At 42.1% G+C, this 19,238-nt stretch overlaps 2 protein-coding genes across 3 annotated transcripts in view; one reads left to right on the top strand and one right to left on the bottom strand.

Moving 5' to 3' along the window:
* LOC310743932 (uncharacterized protein) overlaps positions 1–19,238 on the bottom strand; it is a 419,281-nt gene that overhangs the window by 390,779 nt on the left and 9,264 nt on the right. The gene's annotated exons all lie outside the window — the stretch shown is intronic.
* On the top strand, positions 289–16,583 carry LSMEM1 (leucine rich single-pass membrane protein 1). 2 transcript variants are annotated; one of them, XM_083574765.1, is made up of 4 exons: positions 289–594; positions 5,965–6,093; positions 10,735–10,872; positions 11,966–16,583. In XM_083574765.1, exons 2-4 carry the CDS (start codon positions 5,970–5,972, stop codon positions 12,142–12,144), a joined length of 441 nt encoding a protein of 146 aa, XP_083430891.1. In that variant the 5' UTR covers positions 289–594; positions 5,965–5,969; the 3' UTR covers positions 12,145–16,583. The 2 variants fall into 2 exon arrangements, with proteins under 2 accessions (XP_083430891.1, XP_083430890.1); XM_083574764.1 differs by having other exon boundaries at positions 410–594; positions 10,732–10,872.

The raw sequence follows: 19,238 nt of genomic DNA, 5'->3' as shown, positions 1-19,238 counted from the left end.
CAAGGAAACCAGTGGAGAGGTGCAGGACCATAATTCAGTTAAAAGCCTTGGCTATGTTGAATGGGTTTTGTCTACCGTAACAATGAGGCTCCTGCCTCAATCTACCCAGGAGGGTATGGTGCAACTAGATGAGAAAACCAGCTGTATCAGCTTCAACTCTTGAGGCGTTCAGTTCTCTCCAATGGATAGTGAATACATACATGTTTGCAACTTTTATATACCGGAGAACAACATTGCACATCATCAGCATATTTTATTGACGTGGTGGGTTCATATCTATTCACGAATGTTATAAACTTTACCCTGTCTATATATTTTTCTCTCTATAAGTGTGTTTAAAAATTATACTGTCTTCTAGCGAAGTATTTGAAACCTGACAACTTGGCTCAAATGAATACTAAATATAGATGGAAAGCACACTGTGTTTCAGAGCTAAGCTTGTGAGTTTAATTGAGACACTCCAATGGCGTTCCAAAGGACAAGAGGAATAGCATACAGTATGTTTTCTACTTGAACAAAATACCAGAATTCTTCTAAAATGATTTAGAATTAGACTCTGGAGAATTATTCTGAATTCTGGACATGGTTAAAGATGTAAGTAACCTTCAGTTTTTATGGTTTTAAATCTGCTAATATTTATTCTTTGGTTAGTTGGATTTATTTTCAGATCTTTGGTTAACTGCAGTTACCTTTTCTGCTAACTTCTCTCTTCATCCTGAATAAATTAAACGGGGGGGGGGGGGGACGACAAGTGATGAGTCAAAGACCAAATCAATACTGACACCAACTCACTCAAATGCACGAAAGGTTATAGTTACCGTGTTAAGAGCGGCTGAGTTTTGAGTGCTCATGCTGTTAGCTTCTGCTTCCAGCCACACTCAAGGGAAAGAAAACACAAATCACATGCAACTTCTTGATTTTAATTTTTCATTAGACTTAAGTGCATAGCAGGACAGCTGGCTTTTTCAAACTATACTTAAAACCAGTCAGTCAAAGCAAATTACATTGACTAGAGCAGAGTTAATTAGAAGACTCTTCCATAGTTCTTGCTTGTTGATACTCTTAACAGGAAATGTTGAGGAAAACATCTCCCTCAGGGATTTCAAAAAACGCTATGAATACTGGTGGTGAACCTTTAGAATTCTGTGCAACTTGGGTTAAAGCACTGTGTCTGGTCCTTTGTTGAGGGAAACCAAAAATAGAAATAATGAATCATTATATGGCTGTGTTTGATATGGCTCCCTTCCCTGTGTCACAGTTTCCCATGGGAGCAATAATCCCTCCGTCCTGAACTCAGTGTTGCATATATAACATATTTTCGATCAGAATGGGCATGTTCATTGCAAACAGAGCTTTCCTTGCAATCCTCACTAGTTCAGAAAAGTTCTGCAAATCTTATTTTTTATCACTTATCAGTATTTTTTCCTCCATTTCTTTTCTTCTAATGGGAACCTTTTGCTTAGCTTCCTTGTATTTGAATATATAGTACCCTGATGCTCGGTTCTAAGAGAGATTGACAGCAAATAAGCATGCAGAATGGTGCAGGTACATGTGATGAAAGCTGATGCAGCTGTCAGGGATTTCATCTTTGTGCCTCAGGATTGGCTGTTAGTACTTTTAGGATGCGGGTGGCACAGTGGGTTAAACCACAGAGCCTAGGACTTGCAGATCAGAAGGTCGGCGGTTCGAATCCCCGTGACGGGGTGAGCTCCCATTGCTTGGTCCCTGCACCTGCCAACCTAGCAGTTCGAAAACATGTCAAAGTGCAAGTAGATAAATTGGTACCGCTCCGGCGGGAAGGTAAATGGTGTTTCCGTGCGCTGCTCTGGTTCGCCAGAAGCGGCTTAGTCATGCTGGCCACATGACCCGGAAGCTGTACACCGGCTCCCTCGACCAATAAAGTGAGATGAGCGCCGCAACCCCAGAGTTGGCCATGACTGGCCCTAATGGTCAGGGGTCCCTTTACCTTTACCTTTACAGAGCCAACCAGCTCATTTCGACACTGCAATGCTGTGCATAAGAGATGAAGTATGAGTAAGAGATAACATAAGATGAGTCTGCTAGATCAGGCCAATGGCTCAGCATCTAGCCCAGTATCCTGTTCTCACAGTGGCCAACCGGATACCTGGACATGAGTGCAACAGTATTCTGCTCACCTGCCCAGTTTCCCAGAAACTGATACTCAGATGCATGAGGTCTCTGACAGTGGAGGTAATGGCGAGTAGCCCTTGATAGCTTTGTCTGCCACAAATTTGCCTAATCCTCTATTTAAAGCCATCTATGTTTGAGGTCATCACTGCTTCCTGTGGGAGCAAGTGCCAACACGCTGCATGAAAAAGTTATGTCATCCTACAGACGTTCTACCCACCACAGAGCTTATATATGGCAGTTCAAACGTACACCAGTGGTACAGTGGGACTTTCTGATGTGCAGACATTCTTCATGACAGCCCCTACGGCCACATCTCCATAGCCACGTCCATTCTAAAAATATTATACAAGGGGGGAAGGGGGAATTAACCAACCTATTATGGCTGTAATACCAAGCCAGCTTTCCCCCACTTTGCTTGAAATTCATAAGACGAACCTGCAGGAGCAGTCCAATGGCCCATCTAGTCCAATATTTTCTTCTGACAGTGGTCAACTAGATGCCTATAGGAAGGCAGCAAGCTGGAGTTGAATTCAAAAGCACTTTCCCCGGTTGTGACTCACAGCCAGGGCTGCCCCACCCATGAGACAAGGCCTTGGGCGGCAGAATCCACAGGGGCAGCAGATCCCAATGTGGATCTTTATTCCCCCCTTGTTCCCAATGTAGAGCTTCACGCTCCTCTTCTTCCCTAGCAGGGAGGAGGCTGCCATTTTGTGGTTTGCCTCAAAGGTCCAAATGTCTTGGGCTGGCCTTGTTCACAGCAACTGGCATTCAGAGGCTTGCTGCCTCCAACAGTGTAAGTAGGACATCTCGCCTGATGAAGAGTTCTGGTGGACTCAGTAGCTTGGCGTATGACATTTTGGTTGGTCATAATTAATGGATTTTGGACTTTTCCAAATTTAATTTAATTTAAGCCTTAGCCCTGCCAATGGAACCTATTTCTTCCTCTGTTTCCACCGAGAAAGGCTTCTTTATTTGGCATACGGAAGACGGGCAAATAGAGACCCAGGAAATGCCGTTGCCAATCCTGCAGGAAAATAAGCTGCTCACTCCTGCTCCAACACCTCACTTAGGTAGACTGAGGTACAGTGATATACAGTGAATACAGTGGTATCTTGGGTTAAGAACTTAATTCGTTCTGGAGGTCTGTTCTTAACCTGAAAGTGTTCTTAACCTGAGGTACCACTTTAGCTAATGAGGCCTCCCGCTGCTGCCGTGCCGCTGCTGCGTGATTTCTGTTCTCATCCTGAAGCAAAGTTCTTAACCTGAGGTACTACTTCCGGGTTAGCGAAGTCTGTAACCTGAAGCGTCTGTAACCTGAAGTGTCTGTAACCCAAGGTACCACTGTAATACTTCCACGTTGCTAAGAAGCAGTCTAATTTTTCAGTTTGAGATAAAAGCATAAGGGCCCCTTACAGTCAATACTGAAGAAAAGATGACTCAGGAGACTTGTGGCACAGAAACCAAGGCACAGGGAAGAAAGTTGGCCAGATATTTTTAATGTCATTCAGCTTGTCCTTGGTGAACTGCCAGAAGGGTAAAAGGTGAAGCCGAGCAGACATTTGTGCACTGCATCAGAACAAGTTGGAAACAAGAAACTTCTCGCAATGTTTGAGAACTTCCTTTGCAGCAGCCCTGTAGCCAGATTTCCTTATTGGGTGGGATGACCACATTTCTGAGTGCAACATTTTTTGTGGGGTGGGGAAGCACATGGCCCCAGCCAACTTCCCGCTCTACTCACTTGTGGGAGAGGATGCGGGAAGGCCAGGAGGAGGGAAAGGTAGTGACCTTTCCCCTTACTCCTTCTCTTCCATGCAGAGTAAAATTCATATTTACATAGCCCATTATGTAGGTTAACAGAAAATTTAGTTTGAGCACCAGGCATTAAATGACTGGCATATTTTTTTGCTTTATAAGAAAAAGGGATGTTAATGATACAGTGAACAAGGTGAAACTGAAAGGTATAAAACAAACAAAATAATCTTTGCAAAGTTAAAGATTTGTGTGGAGTTTGTTTTTTCAAAAATTCAATCTAATCTTGTTCCTGACCTTCAGATTTTCCTTCCTGTTAACTGGATGTTATATAAAGTACTAACTAAAACAACTGGAAACTAATTGTGGAATGCAAATGGATTTTTAAAAAAACTGGTTGCTGCATTCATTTTTCTGCCCAGAAACCCAGAAAAAGTCTCATACTGAGCTTCACACATTGGGGAAAATCAGAAATTAGGCCTGAGTGACCAGTCAGTTAACTGTAGATTGTACACAGCCATGTTTTTATTCCTCTAGGGCTGTGTACACTCTTTGCCATCAGGTACACAAGAAGAAGAAAAAATAGCCACCCTAATTGTGAGTATAGAGTGCACTTTAAACAAGTAAAGGGTAAGTTAGGGTAGATATTTTTTTCAGATTGCTTTCAGTTATCTCTTTATCTCACACTTTAGCAATAAGCACCCAGTCCTGCGCTACTCATCTTAATAACTGAAGAATAAACAAACTCTTACTACTCACTGCAGGCATACAAATATGCCTCTTCATTACCGGCTGCGTTAAGAATGAAACTGAACCTGGAAAGCAGAACAAAGGAAAATTCAAGGGGTGGAGTCTTAATGCTAGCCCATAATACAAAGTTCTAATATTTAACTTGTCAAAGGTCATGGTACTATATTGGCTGGGGTTGTTGTTTTTTGGTCAGGATCAATTATAGGGTGGTTGTGATAATGAAAAATCCATTCTTAGGGAAAGTCTTGCATGAGCAGACTTGGGGTTGTCTCTTCCAGATGATGCTTATCTTGTGCACTTTCCCTGCCTTCTTCACCGAATTTTTCAGAGTATCCTATTCTTAAATTGCTCCTGTAACAAATTAAAAAGATAATTTTACTACAACAAATCTGGGGGTGGGGGTGGGGGCTGTGGCAAAACACAACTCTAGGGAGACAGTGCACCCTGGCTACAGGGGTTCTCTGCACCCTTTAGTATTTTCCTCCATTTCTGCTGTTAGTTTTCATGTCTTCTCCTTCATTCCACATTCTTCAAATCATGCCCTGCGGCAAACAGGATCGAGACTTCTCATGTCCCCCCATTAGCTGCCCCATGAATGGGGGGGAAAGGTGCCTGTGTCAGCCACCATCACCATGATCGCTCACAGAGACAAGTTCTTGGCACCTCTCCTTTGTTCAGAGTGCCGGGAAAGGTCCTAGCAAAAGTGTAAGCATGTGTGTTCAAAGTAGGAGAAGCTGAGTCACTGCAAACAGGAGCTGAGCAGGAAAAGCAAACAGTGCCTCATGCATTCTGGATTTTTGAGGGCATATTTACTGAGCAGGTGACATAGGAGGTACTGAACTCCATACCAGCAGCCATCAAGGTCATACGGAAAACCTTGGTGATAAAATCAATGCCCCTAAGTTAGACTTAAACAACAACAACAGCTTCCTATTTGGAGGCTGCCATCATAGGTGTTTGCTGCCTAGAAGAGCAAATATATTGATTAGAGACATGTTGCCAAGTTTCATTTAAAAAAGAAGCCAGCATGGTGTAGTGGTTAAGAGCAGTGGACTCGTAATCTGGTGAACAGGGTTTGATTCCCTGCTCCTCCACATGCAGCTGCTGGGTGACCTTGGGCTAGTCACACTTCTTTGAAGTCTCTCAGCCCCACTCACCTCACAGAGTGTTTGTTATGGGGGAGGAGGGGAAAGGAGATTGTTAGCTGCTTTGAGACTCCTTAAGGGGAGTGAAAGGCGGGATATCAAGTCCAAACTCTCTTCTTCTTCTTCTTCTTCTTCTTCTTCTTCTTCTTCTTCTTCTTCTTCATCATAGGGGTGATGGAGAGTTCTTCTGTGGAAAGTGACTTGCAAAACTTTCATAAAGAAAGGAAGCTTTATGCAGTTGATTCTTTGAACAACTTAAATGAACAAAATCTTTGTGCAGATCGATATCGGCACGCCGGTATGTATGGTGCAGACCATTTGTCAACGACCTTTCAGGATATCAGATTAACACTACTCATTTTGTGGCTTATTTGTCTAGATAAATGTGTTCTCAGGGTGGTTTAGTAAGAAGGGACCAGGTGTTAACAGTGCATCTAAACCATGGGTAGTCAATGTAGACTCCAACTTGAGTCAGCACCTTGCAAGGTTAAATTAACAAGTTGGCATTCACAATAGGTGGACAGCGTGGTTTGTGTGAGAGACATAACTTAAATCTATCTGTCTTCTGTGCACATTTTAAAGATAATAGTTCAAAATATATGACTATAGGTTTATTTACACAACTGTGCAAACTATGATTTTCTTTGAAGATGGGGCTTAGTGGTGATATATATTTTCTTCCAAAGAGTGAATTTTGGCAGCTGCCATTTGTCGTGCCAAAGTGCTCCAGGGGTAATAAAAACTGCAGTGGCCAAAAAAATCTGTTCTGCACAACAGTTAAAGAACGGTACAGAGACTCTGTCTTCTGTTTCCTTTGATCTTTCTGTTATATGATAATATCACTGATTTATGAATAAACACTGAACTGGTAGTGATTGCATTCTACTAAGCTGCTTTGAGTCACTCTGAAAATAAAACAGGGTTTTGTTTTTTTTATAAATAGAACAATATGCTGAGGCTGTTAAAAAATTGTTAATTGTCTACTTGTTCACTGCTTTTCAGGCTATGAACAATGTGCTTCGTCCATTAGCTGCTTTCAATGTGTACCTCTTTCTTTCTCTAGAACTTTTTAGCTGCCGTATATTTCCCCGCTGAATTAATTAGCTGCATGCACAGCACAATCCCATGCATGTTCCCAGAGAAGTCAGTCCCACTGTGCTTGCTCCCAAATCAATACATTTAGGACTGCCTTAAAACGCCGTATTTATTTATTTGATAGATCTTATATTTCACCATTCTTCCCAGATTATCCTCCATCCAGACACTGACCAGACCCAGATCTGCTTAGCTTCATCGAGTTGGCTACGTCCTTTGTCTTCAGAATGTGCCCTTAACCAGCTTGAAGGATATGAGATTTTCATTTTGTCTGGTTGTTCTATTTCGATCTGAATCATTTGACTCTAAACTTCACTATTGCAGGGATGGGGAGCCTGTGGCCCTCCAGAATGAAAGAAAGAAACAATCTTTATATGCGCCAGCCATCGGCCATAGCAATAAAACAACAATGCTATATACAAATAATTGAAATAAAAAGTCAATTATATAAAATACATTTTAGGGTTTTGTGTGGCCCTCCAGATATTGTTAGACTCCAGCTCCCATCATCTCTTACCATTGGCCTCGCTGGGTGGAACTGATGAGAGCTGAAGTCCAAGCGCATCTGAAGGGCCACTGCTTCCCTCTCTGCTGTGGAAATGCAACCCTTTCTGGGATCATCGTTTCTTCAGCAGGGGTTCAGTTGACCATGATATTCCCTTGACAAGACAGATAAGTTTCCCCGCTCCATATAGCCACATCCGATAATCGTTTTTCAGTTGCTCCACCCTAATTTTATTCTCATGTGTATTTGTCTCTACTGTACACATGGTAACAAATATTATTTTTAGCTCTCTGTGCTCAACTCCCTTACAGTGTTCTGAAAGTTCTTTGGAAGTTATTGTCTCTTGGCAGCATTCCACATTTTGATCCTGGAACAGATACAGAATCCTGTGGCTTGTCCTTAACTTAGAAAGCGTGCCTGTATACAATTTGTCTGAAAGTTCTCGGTAAAATGTGTGCTGTAGAATGGTTTGTTTGTGATCAAATGGACAGGCGTGTCAGGACTATCTCCAAGTGACTTGAGTCCCTCAGCGTGGTGCCCTTTGCCAGTCTGCAGCTTTTCCCTCTAGGTCGCATCACAACTGACTCTGCCCTCCAAACACAGGCTTTGTCCTTCTAACTCTCTAAGAGCTGGAGGAGGGGGCCCACCCATTTTTTATCTGGCACGGAGCCGCCTTTCCTTTGTTGTCTTAATGGCCCATTGCCTTTCTTTTGTTACCGGCTGTTATCTCACCAGGAAGCTAGCCTGGCTTGATTAGCTTTTAAGGCTTGCTAGGATTATACAGGTATCACACCCAGAAACTCATAACAATATTATAAAACATGAGAGGGGTAGGGGTGTGTGTGTCCTGATAACCCGTATTATGTGGTGCCACTCAGCGCTGCTAAGGGTTACTGTGGGCTTCCAGTATGGTGAATTCATCTTAGCACTAGAGTTTGCAAATCAATGCAGGCTTTGAGTTTTTAAAGGACTGCTTCTCAGAGCCATTTGTTTTCCCTTCGTTTGACTTCAGTGGGCTCCTCTCCAGTACAGTATGCGGTTTGGGAATGCAGCCTTGGAGATGTGTGCTCTTGCCCTCTAACATTCAGACAGATGCCCTCTTTATGGCTGTCAGCTGTTTTTACGCAGGAATCTGTGATCAGCTTTCTAAATTGCAAACATCCTTGGGAATTTTATTATTATGTTTTCAAGTAATGGTTTTATGAGATTTTTTAAATGACCCAATTAATGCAATGCCTTTGTGTATGGTAAGATAAATATGAAAACTGAAATTTCTACATTATTTTGTTTTGTTTATTACATTTATATCCCACTTTTCCTCCGAGAAGTCCAAGGTGGCATACACTGCTTTCTTCCTCTTCATTTTTATCCTCACAACAACCCTATGAGGCTAAGAGACAGTGACTGGCCCCACGTCATCCAGTGAGCTTCATGGCTGAGCAGGGATTTGAACCCTGATCTCCCAGGTCTTAGTCCAGCATGCTAACCACTATACCACATTGGCTCCCCACCATATTTATGTGCTGAAATGCATTATCAGGTGCTCATTTATTTATATTGGATCTCAACATGGGCGATATATAACGCAGCAAGCCTGGAACCATTTTAAATGAGCTTCTGAAATAGGTCCCTTCAGTTTAGCTTGGGTAGAGACGCAAGGCTGCATTTCTATTTTGGCCAAGAACACAGCAGCGCCACACTGTTAGCAGCTTGGCAGGGTTTCTTGCTCACGGATGGTTTTCAATACTTTAATCTAAATTCTCTTGGCCAGCTCACTTTCTAAGGACTGCCCATTAAGCAGAGCGGACAAGAGACATTTGTTAAAGATAGCTTACTGTGTTTGAAAGCCCACCCTAAGGGTATTCCACATTTCATTCCTGTGACTGGGAAGCTGCCTCCATCGTGATGGAACTCAATATACTTAACACATAATAGGTTTGTTATGAATTGGAGGAAATGGGGGAAAGAGGGGGACAACTATTAAAAGTCTGCAAACTTTGGTTTCTCCTCAGGCACGAAGATTTGTGTTAGAAAAATTAGGCTTGCTCTCAAAATTTGTCCAGTACAGCCAATTCTTCAAGTAGGGATTTATGCTAGTCCACTCTGTTGATTCTCTGAGGGCTTTCTGTGACAGATACTTTAAAAATGGTTCTGTTCATGCCTGGCAGAGAAGAATCAGGGCAGTTGTGGGGAAACTTTGACCCGCCGGATTTCCTTCCATGCCTAGCCATGTTTGCTGGGGCTGACGGGAATTGTAGTTCAATAACAACTGGAAGGTCAAAGGTTCCCCACACCTGTCCTAGGAGGTTGTTAAAAGTCAGCTACTTATTATGTCGTCACAATTTTCTCTGTGCCTCACGTCCAGTCAAGAGTGTGCCAAGAAGTCAGAGTCAAAGGAAGGCAGAAGAAAACATCAAAGTCAGAAATTTGTTGTCGCTCAGGCAAGGACTCCAAACAAGCAGCCGCTTATAGCCTTTCCTGTCCATTGACCAACCTGGAGTCAGTCCAGGGCCAGAATTGCTCCTCCCATGGGCAACCACAGGTGGAAGACATCTTACACTTTTTACTATATTGCTCACTATACACTGGACCCAGGAGGCGATTTCTCACCCGACCATCCGTACAGGAAAGATGTCTCTCCCCAGCGGAGAAGGTCCTTTGGCTTCTTAGCAATGTAAACACTTCAGTGACTCATAAAGACATCCTTTTTGCTTTGGCAGCCAAAAAGATCAGAAAGAAGACTCTGGACCAGGCTTCCTCAAACTCGGCCCTCCAGATGTTTTTGAGACTACAATTCCCATCATCCCTGACTACTGGTCATGCTAGCTAGGGATTATGGGAGTTGTAGGCCAAAAACAACAGGAGGGCCAAGTTTGAGGAAGCATGCTCTGGACAGTTTAGCAGTGAACTGTAAGGGAGGCACAGAGACCTAAATAGAGACTATTATTTGTGGCACGGCACCCCTTTTGCTTGTATTTATTTTTGATTCAGATTTGTCATGGTCAATGGCTAGTACAATAAAGTTATTTGGATTGGTTGGCTCCCCACATGGGCCAATCACACACATGGACACATCTGAAGTAACAGTCTATTGAGTAAGCACGTGATGCGTTTTAAGTCCTCTTTTAAGTGAATAATTGCTTATGACGCTGTAATTAAGAGTTTCTTGAATGACATGATGGTGGTGCATTACTTAGCAGGGGGAATACATGGCTCCAGTTCAGAAATTATTAGCATTTCCCATTACTGTCTTCTTAAAACCAGAGCCAACTTGGTATGTTTATTCTCAAAGGCCATTGCATGTTGTCCCCTTAGAATTTTGTCTTTGTTTTACAGCAGTCTGGGAAGAGAACTTACACAGTCGGAGGTGTTTGACAATTCAAAACAGCATGAGATGCCAAAGCTGGTTCTTTGTCACATTGATCATTACTTTAATTGTCAGCTTGGCACTAGTTTCTTTTGTAATAATCTTAATAGGTAAGTAAGCATGCCTTAGTTCTTACGATATCGATTGCAAGGGGAGGATAGGATGGAATTTAATGGCCTAGATTCTATGTGTTTTGTAGCATGCTCTCATCTTTGATATGCGGCACAATGGATAAATGAATAGATGAATGAATGAACGAACAATGCTCACAGTGGCAATAAAAAATATTTTAGTATAAAGCTGTGTGAATAGCTAAGAAGCTGATCTTATGTGAATGGAAATCTAAAACCCACCATCCAGTCAACATTGCCTTGTTTTGCAACTGGCAGGGAGGGAACAGGTGGTTTATATTAAAAGAGACTTGGGTAATGCAATTTGATCTCCCTTCATATGGTGTTTTAGAAATGCTATGTGATTCTCCTGTTCCTCTCCAACCCCCTTCTCTCTCTCCTTTGTACTTTCCTAGGATAGGCATGGGAAAGAATGAGAATGGGAGTATGTGGGCGTGTAAATTGTACAGTTGGTGTGATTTTGGCTGGAAGTTAGTTTGAGGTGGGCTAAATTCTGTACATGAAAAGGGAGGAACCCAGAGGAATTTGGGATTATGATTGTCACAAATGGTAATACAAAGGCAATGTTTTGAAATTATAAATCACATGATATAATAAAATGTATAATATTGTAGGGGGGGTAGGTTAAAGTCATTTAAAATGGAGACCTGCTGCTGAAATGTTACTCCAGGAAGGCAGAGATGAACACCAAATAAATGCAGAGGAACACAGTCTTTGGCTCAGTGGATCAGGGTTCGTGTGGATGCCAAAAAACTATTAGTCATGATTTTCTGATAAAACTGTATATTTGCTGGTGCCCCCCACTCTTAAGCACAGTTAACTTTGCTTGGGACGTTGCAAAGTAATAAATGCAGCAGTCTTGTAAACGTAAATGTTCTTAAAACCTTGCTTCACCATTCATACATTAATTTCAGCCTTCACCTATGCCTTGACTCATTGTGCCTGGAAGCAGGTTGCTTCAGCCTGCTGAGGAGAAGGGTGCAATTTCCTGATTATGCAATTCCCTGTATTATGAACCATATTCAATCTGACAATCTGAGTGCTGGTTTAAACATTGCCTTTTCTTCCATAGTTCACACTGGAGACAAGATGGATGAAGTGTCAAGAAAAATAGTGCTAGAAAAGAAGAGCATTGATGACCTTAAGGAATTAAATGACATGATTTTGCAATACCTTAATCAGACAGAATGGATGGGGAGTATAGGAAACTTCAGCACAAAGCAAGCAAGGGAACCACATCCAGGCTATTGACTAAGGGAATATTGAGCAGCTGGAAGGATCAGGAGAGTGTGTCATTTTTGCAATAAAATCCACTCTCAGTATACTTACCTAATTCCTGACATCTGTGCAACAAAGCTTTTTATTAATCATTCTGTAGGCTCCGTAACTCTTAAGAGTGAACTTTAAAAAGCCTGCTAAGCATTTGTTTCTAGAACTATGGTGCATTGGTGCAATGCAGTTTCTAGGTTCTTTCTCATTCCTGTGGTTATTTAAAATACGTCTGATTTTGAGGTGATGCATCTAGATCCCACACCTACAGACACTTGCAGATGGCGCAACATCCTGTATTGTGGTTCCCGTTTCTTGTTCAGTATAAACAAAAAAATTAGCATCTGCTTTCTCTAAGGTTACATATGTTTATAGTGGCACATCATAAAGTGTCTGCTTTGTCTTGTGTTATAAAATTTGCAAGTGAAGGTAGATGGGATTTACTCCTTTGCAAAGCACATTTTTAGGTTTTTTTATTATTATACAATTAAGGCAACCCTTGATTTGCAGCAGTGCAAATGTTTGGCTGGTTTCACACATGTGTATACATCACATACTTTCTCAACACTTTAAGACTCTCAGCCAAATGTGTGAATTGTCTCTGTTGAAAAGCATTGTTTGAGATGACATCTAGTGTATGAAAGTTCTATCTATAGTGATTAACCTGTTCAATGAAGGCTGCTTGATCCCAGACATAGCACTGGGTAGATCCTTTTGAAAGTCCCTCCCAGCTGTTATTGCCCGTTAAATGTGCTACTTGCAGTAAACAGCATTTGGGAGTAAAAAAAATTGCCAGAAAACAATGAAGTGTAGGTGGGTTCCCACGAGGCAAGACACAGTGATAACAGCAAGAACCTTTATTGAACTACATAAGTGGGAAACAGAGGCAAAGCAACTGCTTATATACATTTCTGAAAGCCTGGGCCACTCCCACTCCTACTGTGATTGGGTGTCTAAACTCCCAAGCTGCGAATCCTGACTCAGAGTTCAAGGGCCAATGGCAGAGGCCCAAATCCTGAAATGTTCTGTGATTGGGCATCATGTATCGAATCAGAACACAGGAGCTCAGAATCCTTAGTCCAGACTCAACCTCAGGCAAACACAGACCACAGAATGCATAACAGTCCCCATTCTGGGTTCAGAATACGTTCCAGATTGAAGTCCTGTGCCTGCTTTTTCTTCAAAATGAAAGCACTCTTTTATTTTATTAAAAACATGTTTATTGTAACATGTAGCTTGGCCCTCAGTGACACTATTAACTCTTTTTGTGCATGGCTCTTGCTGTGGTAATTTTCCAGAAACGCAGAAGTGTTCTTCTTGTGTGTGTTTGCTTTTTATGTTTGCATGCCAGCAATCAGGGACTCCCCTGACTGCACCATGGGTATACTAACACTACACAAAATGAGTGACAATCAGGCATGTATATGGGGAATATCTCCATGGATTAAAGGTTTACCTGCCATGCTGACATCTTGTATAACTAGCATTTAACTAAAGCACCAGGAAAATGCAAGCCCAAAGAAAGCAAAAGTCATTGTCAGAAGGTACAGAATCAAATACTGTATTTCTGAAATCGCGACAACTCAACGTTGTAAAAATCAGGTGCTTAGCTAAGAGTCCAGGTCTGGCATGATTACAGTTAGTGCTTCCTGCCAAAAGGGGAGGAAAAACATCCAAGCAGTTTACAGTCTGCTGCCAGTTTGAGCTTTATAACAAAGGATTCACATACAGAGATGAATCGTAAACAACTACATTTGCCTATCAGAACCAGCTCCAGCGTTTTCAGTTCAGGAATGGATTTATATAACTGCATTTCCTGACTATTTGCTGTATTCTAGACTGGTTTGCCACTGTTTGCAATGCACTTCACGATGCACTGATTTAAAGTCCTGAATAGCAATGAGCTTGTTCCAAAGGAATGAGACTCACATCTATGCAGCCCATTTAAAATCCCGAAGAACGTACAATGTTGCAGATGAGTGGAAAGGCACATTCAACATTTATCAATAATTATGGTTTCTTTTGTTTCCCAGTTGTATCCTCTACTTAGCAGCCCTTCACTCCACTTTTATCCAGGCTGAGGAATACAGTATAGATTACCTGCAAAGTGACAAGGCACCATTAATAAGCTTAAAGCACAAAACACTGAATCAGCTGAAGTTTGGGATTATGCCAAAAAGAGAGCAAATTACATCACATAACCACTGCACACTGAAGGACCAAATTGGATCCGAAGGTCATCCTGTCCAATTTCCTACAGTAAGAATTTTCATATTGTTACAAGCTCTCTATCGTTGTCCAAGGGGGGATAAATGGTTTCTGGGGCAGAACTACAGGAGTTAATTTTCTTGGGATGAAAGAATACTCTGGAGATTTATGGTATCTTTTAAACATTTGCTTCATGTGAACAGAGCATACTGGCAGCAAATAAGTGTTCTTTCAGCAAGTAGCAGCGCCACTGATGTGGCATCAGATTGTCCCCAGGAAGCAAAACATGTTGTGCAACTTGCCTGTAGGCTGTATCCCCAGATCTGGCTAATGTGAGCTAGAAACTCTCATCTCTTTTCCTTGTGCTTCTCTATGACAATTGAAACTGCAAATTTCTCCCTCCCACCCAGCCTCTTTGCTCCCTTTCCTCATTCCCGATGGGTATGTCATTTCAAAAGCTGGAGAGCAATACCCATCTATCAGGAGATTTTCCTTTGATCTTTAGTGCCCACTGTTGAAAAACCAACTGATACATCCTGTATATAACAATCAACTCTACAAAGAGCAGCTGACTATCAGTTGTAAAAAATAGCCATCTAGAGAACAGCACATACAATCTGGAGTATAGTGTGCCATGAAAGAAAGAACAGGAGCCCAGCCTAAAAATATTTATGTGCATTGATGGGTGTGGGCAAGAATATCTGCTGCTGAACAGATTGTCAATGCTTCTAGGGCTGTCAGTTCAGATAGTATAATAATAATAATAATAATAATAATAATAATAATAATAATAATAATAATATACCCCGTCCATCTGGCTGGGTTTCCCCAGCCACTCTGGGTGGCTTCAAACAAAAGATTAAAATACAATAGTCTGTTAAACATTAAAAGCTTCTCTAAACAGGGCTGCCTTCAGATGTCTTTTAAAAGTCTGGTAGTTGTTCCTCTCTTCAACATCTAGTGGGAGGGTGTTCCACAGGGCAGGTGCCACCACCGAGAAGGCCCTCTGCCTGGTTCCCTGTAACTTGGCTTCTCGCAGTGAGGGAACTTCCAGAAGGCCCTCGGCGCTGGACCTCAGTGTCCAGGCAGAAAGATGGGGGTGAAAACGCTCCTTCAGGTATATTCAGGTACTGTATAACTGTTGCAAAGAACAGCAAACACATTCACCAGAGAGCTGGATGTTTCTCTTTTCTCCCTACAGCATGCTTTTACATGGGCAGAATCCGATCCAGAAAAGCAATTTGTAAATATAAGTTAATGAATACCTTGCCAGGTTGAGGTGTGGGACTGAGCAAATACAGGGCCACTGATAGGTTATGTAAAAGCAATCTTAATAGTTCAAGCAAAGAAGTTATGCCACAAAAGTTAATCCTGCCGCTGAAACAAAGACAGGATTGCTTATTGGCAGTTTAAGTGTGTGGCATAATTATGCCCGTAAATGCCTAAATAATGCTGATTTTGCATCATGGGGTGCTGTTGGGAATTATGATGTACTTCATTTGCTTTCCCTCGCCCCAGGAAACTCTGAGCACTGAAGTTTTGATTTGGGCCTTTGTTCCAAGTATACTCAGAAAAATATGCTGAACATACCGTCCCACCAATCAGGCAGATTGAGGCAGCCGCCTCAGGTGGCAAAATTCCAAGGGGTGGCGCCACAAGAGTGCTCAGCCCACCTCTGCCAGAGAAGTGAAAAGCTGTGGCGGCTTCTGGTAAGATATCATGAAATATCACAGTTCTCATGAGAGCTCGCCACCGTTTCTCCTTACTTATCTGGCGCTGCCATGGGTGTCACCCACCCCTTTGTACTGCCACCACCAAAGAAGTAAGGAAAAGCTGTTGTGGCTTCTAGCAAGACCTTGCAGACCTTTTGCGGGAACCTGGAAGCCACGCACCTGTGACCCCCGCAAGCAAGACTTCAGTAAGTGGGTGGCAAGAGATGGTGGCGGGGAAGGGAAAGTACCTTGTTTTGCCTCTAGTGACAAAATGGAACAGGCCATCCATTTTAAAATGCCTAACATTGTACAGTAAGCGTTTTGCTGTCAACTTGGTGTTTGAAGGTTGTGAATGTCCTGTATCTAGTTTCTGTTAAAAGCAAAACCCCTATGCAAAGTTGTTGTTTTTTCTGGTGGCAAACTGTCCTGTAATGTGAGGCAATATTGTATTGTGCACTATTAAGGGAAGAAGGACCCCTGGTGGTCAAGAGTTATTTAAAAGCAAGGACACAAACATTTAGGACGTTTTCACATGTGATTTTTTATTATTTAATTGAGATGCATAGTTTATAAATGTTAGCATTGGGTGGAATCCAAGGAGCTATTTCAGGCATATAAAGAAGCTTGGCAATGCCCAATGGAACTGTAATTTTTTCTCTTTTGCTTGTGTAAAAAAAAAATTGAACAGCAGGCTGCTTTGCCATATATGCAGCAGCTTTGGACTATATCCTGTTTCAAAACCAAATTGTTATGTTGTGTTTGTTGCTGGTTGCTTTTCAAGAAGAAGACCAGGTGCCCCTTAAGTGTCTGAAACTAATTGTACAGTTGGGTTGTTTTTATCCAGCTGTAGTATATAGGATACAGAATATAGCCATATTTAAGCCTTCAATTGTATGCAGTTTTGCTAGGGAGTAAGTCCTATTGGATTCTGACTTTTTTCTGGGTGAACATGCATAGGATTGCATTGTACAAAATGAAGAGCATGCATGCTGCTTTTCTTACTAAAACACATGTAAGCAAGTAATACAAGCTGCAATTTCAAAATCTACTGCTAATTTTACTTTTGTTTTGTCTCATGTGTTGTTTTATGTTTTAACGTTTTAAGTAGTTAGCCACCATGGGAATACTTTGTATCGAAGTATATCAATCTATGAAAAAAATAAACAGAAAATAAATGCCTCCCAGTGCCATATATTTTGAAGGGTAAAAGTAGCAATTTATGCACATGTATGCCCAGTAAACATTGTTTGCATTCTGCACTTGAGTACCAAAGTAGCATGAAAAGGTGCCCTTCAACTCTCTCCTAATGCTCTGATATTAACCTGAGCTCAACACAAATGCTTCTACTTTTAGTATTGCCTTTACAAGCCATTCAAGTTAATGGCTTTCCTTGCAGTCACTCACTGTATGGTAATGACTCTTCCTATTCTCATACTGGAGAATTTGCATGAAGACAGTTGTTGAGCAGAGTCACATGAGGACATTTACCAGCTGGTCTCCAGAAAACTGAATGGGTGCCTGAACTGTCAAGGTTTGTGGGGAGGGACCTATGTGCAACGAATTAAAAATAAAAACAAAGAAACACAAACTGGACTCTTTGCAGTTTGGAAAGTGATGGGAAAATCCATTGAAACATGTGGAATGAGCAGATGAGAATTGAGAAGATGTGTAAACTCCTCGTAAGTAAATCAGGTTGAATGCTCATTGTCATACCACCTGGTAAACCAGGCATAGGCAAACTCTGGCCCTCCAGATGTTTAGGACTACAATTCCCATCATCCCTGACCACTGGTCCTGTTAGCTAGGGATGATGAGAATTGTAGTCCCAAACATCTGGAGGGTCGGAGTTTGCCTATGCCTGTGGTAAACAAATGAGAACTAAAGTTCAGACCACTGCTATGTACACATTAGCACCTTAAAATGCAGATCTCATCCTTTTGATGTGTTTCAAGTCACACCTGCATGTTTTGTACACATCAGAGAAGGGGTGGGATTTGGTTTTCTTAACCGTGCAACCCCCTCCCACCGAGCCTCCTATTCCTGAAGCTGTCTTCTGCATATAATGCACAACACCTGTTTCAAATGTATGCACCTCAACTTGACTATGAAGTGAATGTGACTTAAGTTATTTATTTAGTGGCTGATTATTGGGGAAACTTACCTAGCAGCAGTATTTCTCCAGAAATCACAGGCTAGCTGTGGCTTGTGGCTAATATTGTGCATGCACAGCTTCAAAACCCAGTGGCGAAAGCGCAATGGCTGCAGTGATATGTAAACAGTCAACCGCTGCATAAATCAGAAGGAATGCTGAACAAACAGGTCTGCAGAAAACAAAGTGTTTGCACAGAATTCCAGTGGAGAGCATACAGTTCATCCACTAGGTGGCGGAAATCTGCCATCAGCAGAGAAATGGGGCGGGGGGAAATCACTTTTATTACGAAGGGCTGTCTGAATAAAGATAGTTGGAATGACAACTTAGTATGTATCTTTTAAAATCAGTTACCTTATTGCAAGAGAGAATGTCAGAGTGAATTATTCCTAAGCCTGCCTTGCGACACAAAGGCAAAAACGTCTCTTTAAAGGTTTCTCATTGTTTCAGAAAAGGATAATTTGAATTAAATGAATTCCCCCGGCCTCTTCATTGGTAACTCTGCAGTCGCGGTCCTCAAGAGACAATTTAACCCATACATGGAATGATCATCCACCGAGGAGCAGCGTGGCCTTGGGTGCATTTACTCAGAAATAAGGCACGCAAAAGTTGGAAGATACAGTCAGACAGGCGGCAGAAATTAAAAGAATATTAATGCGTTACGTCTGCGTGTTTCCCCCTCCCATAGAGGCGTAGCTGTGCCCAAGTCGCCTGCCCCGACGGCGGCAACAGGGACGTCTGAAGCAGGCTGAAACATACTCGGAGTCGAGTGGATTTCATGCTCTTTATTCAGCTCATAGTAGTGAGGAATGGAAGTTCCCCCAGAATGTCTGCTTTATATGCATTATTTACACAATGGGCCCCACATGATTGGCTAATTCCGGAATTCTCCTGTTGGCCAATCAGGTTGCGGATTCACTTCCACCTGGAGCTGGATTGGGTGGCTCCTGTGGACCAAACAGGCTGCTGTATTCTGGGTCCTATTGTTCTAGGACCAATCAGACTGC

This window comes from Podarcis filfolensis, assembly GCF_964270895.1.
Source record: "Podarcis filfolensis genome assembly, chromosome: 10".
Lineage (NCBI taxonomy): Eukaryota > Metazoa > Chordata > Lepidosauria > Squamata > Lacertidae > Podarcis > Podarcis filfolensis.
The sequence above is the reverse complement of the archived record's forward strand: the minus strand, read 5'-3'. Positions and strand labels throughout refer to the sequence as shown.

Excerpts from the sequence above, each read along its gene's own strand:
- LSMEM1 (XM_083574764.1), top strand. The coding sequence starts at position 5,970 with ATGGAGAGTTCTTCTGTGGAAAGTGACTTGCAAAACTTTCATAAAGAA. Across the intron at positions 6,094-10,731 it reads AGATCGATATCGGCACGCCG|CAGTCTGGGAAGAGAACTTA; the intron begins GTATGTATGGTG and ends TTTGTTTTACAG. Across the intron at positions 10,873-11,965 it reads TTTTGTAATAATCTTAATAG|TTCACACTGGAGACAAGATG; the intron begins GTAAGTAAGCAT and ends TTTCTTCCATAG.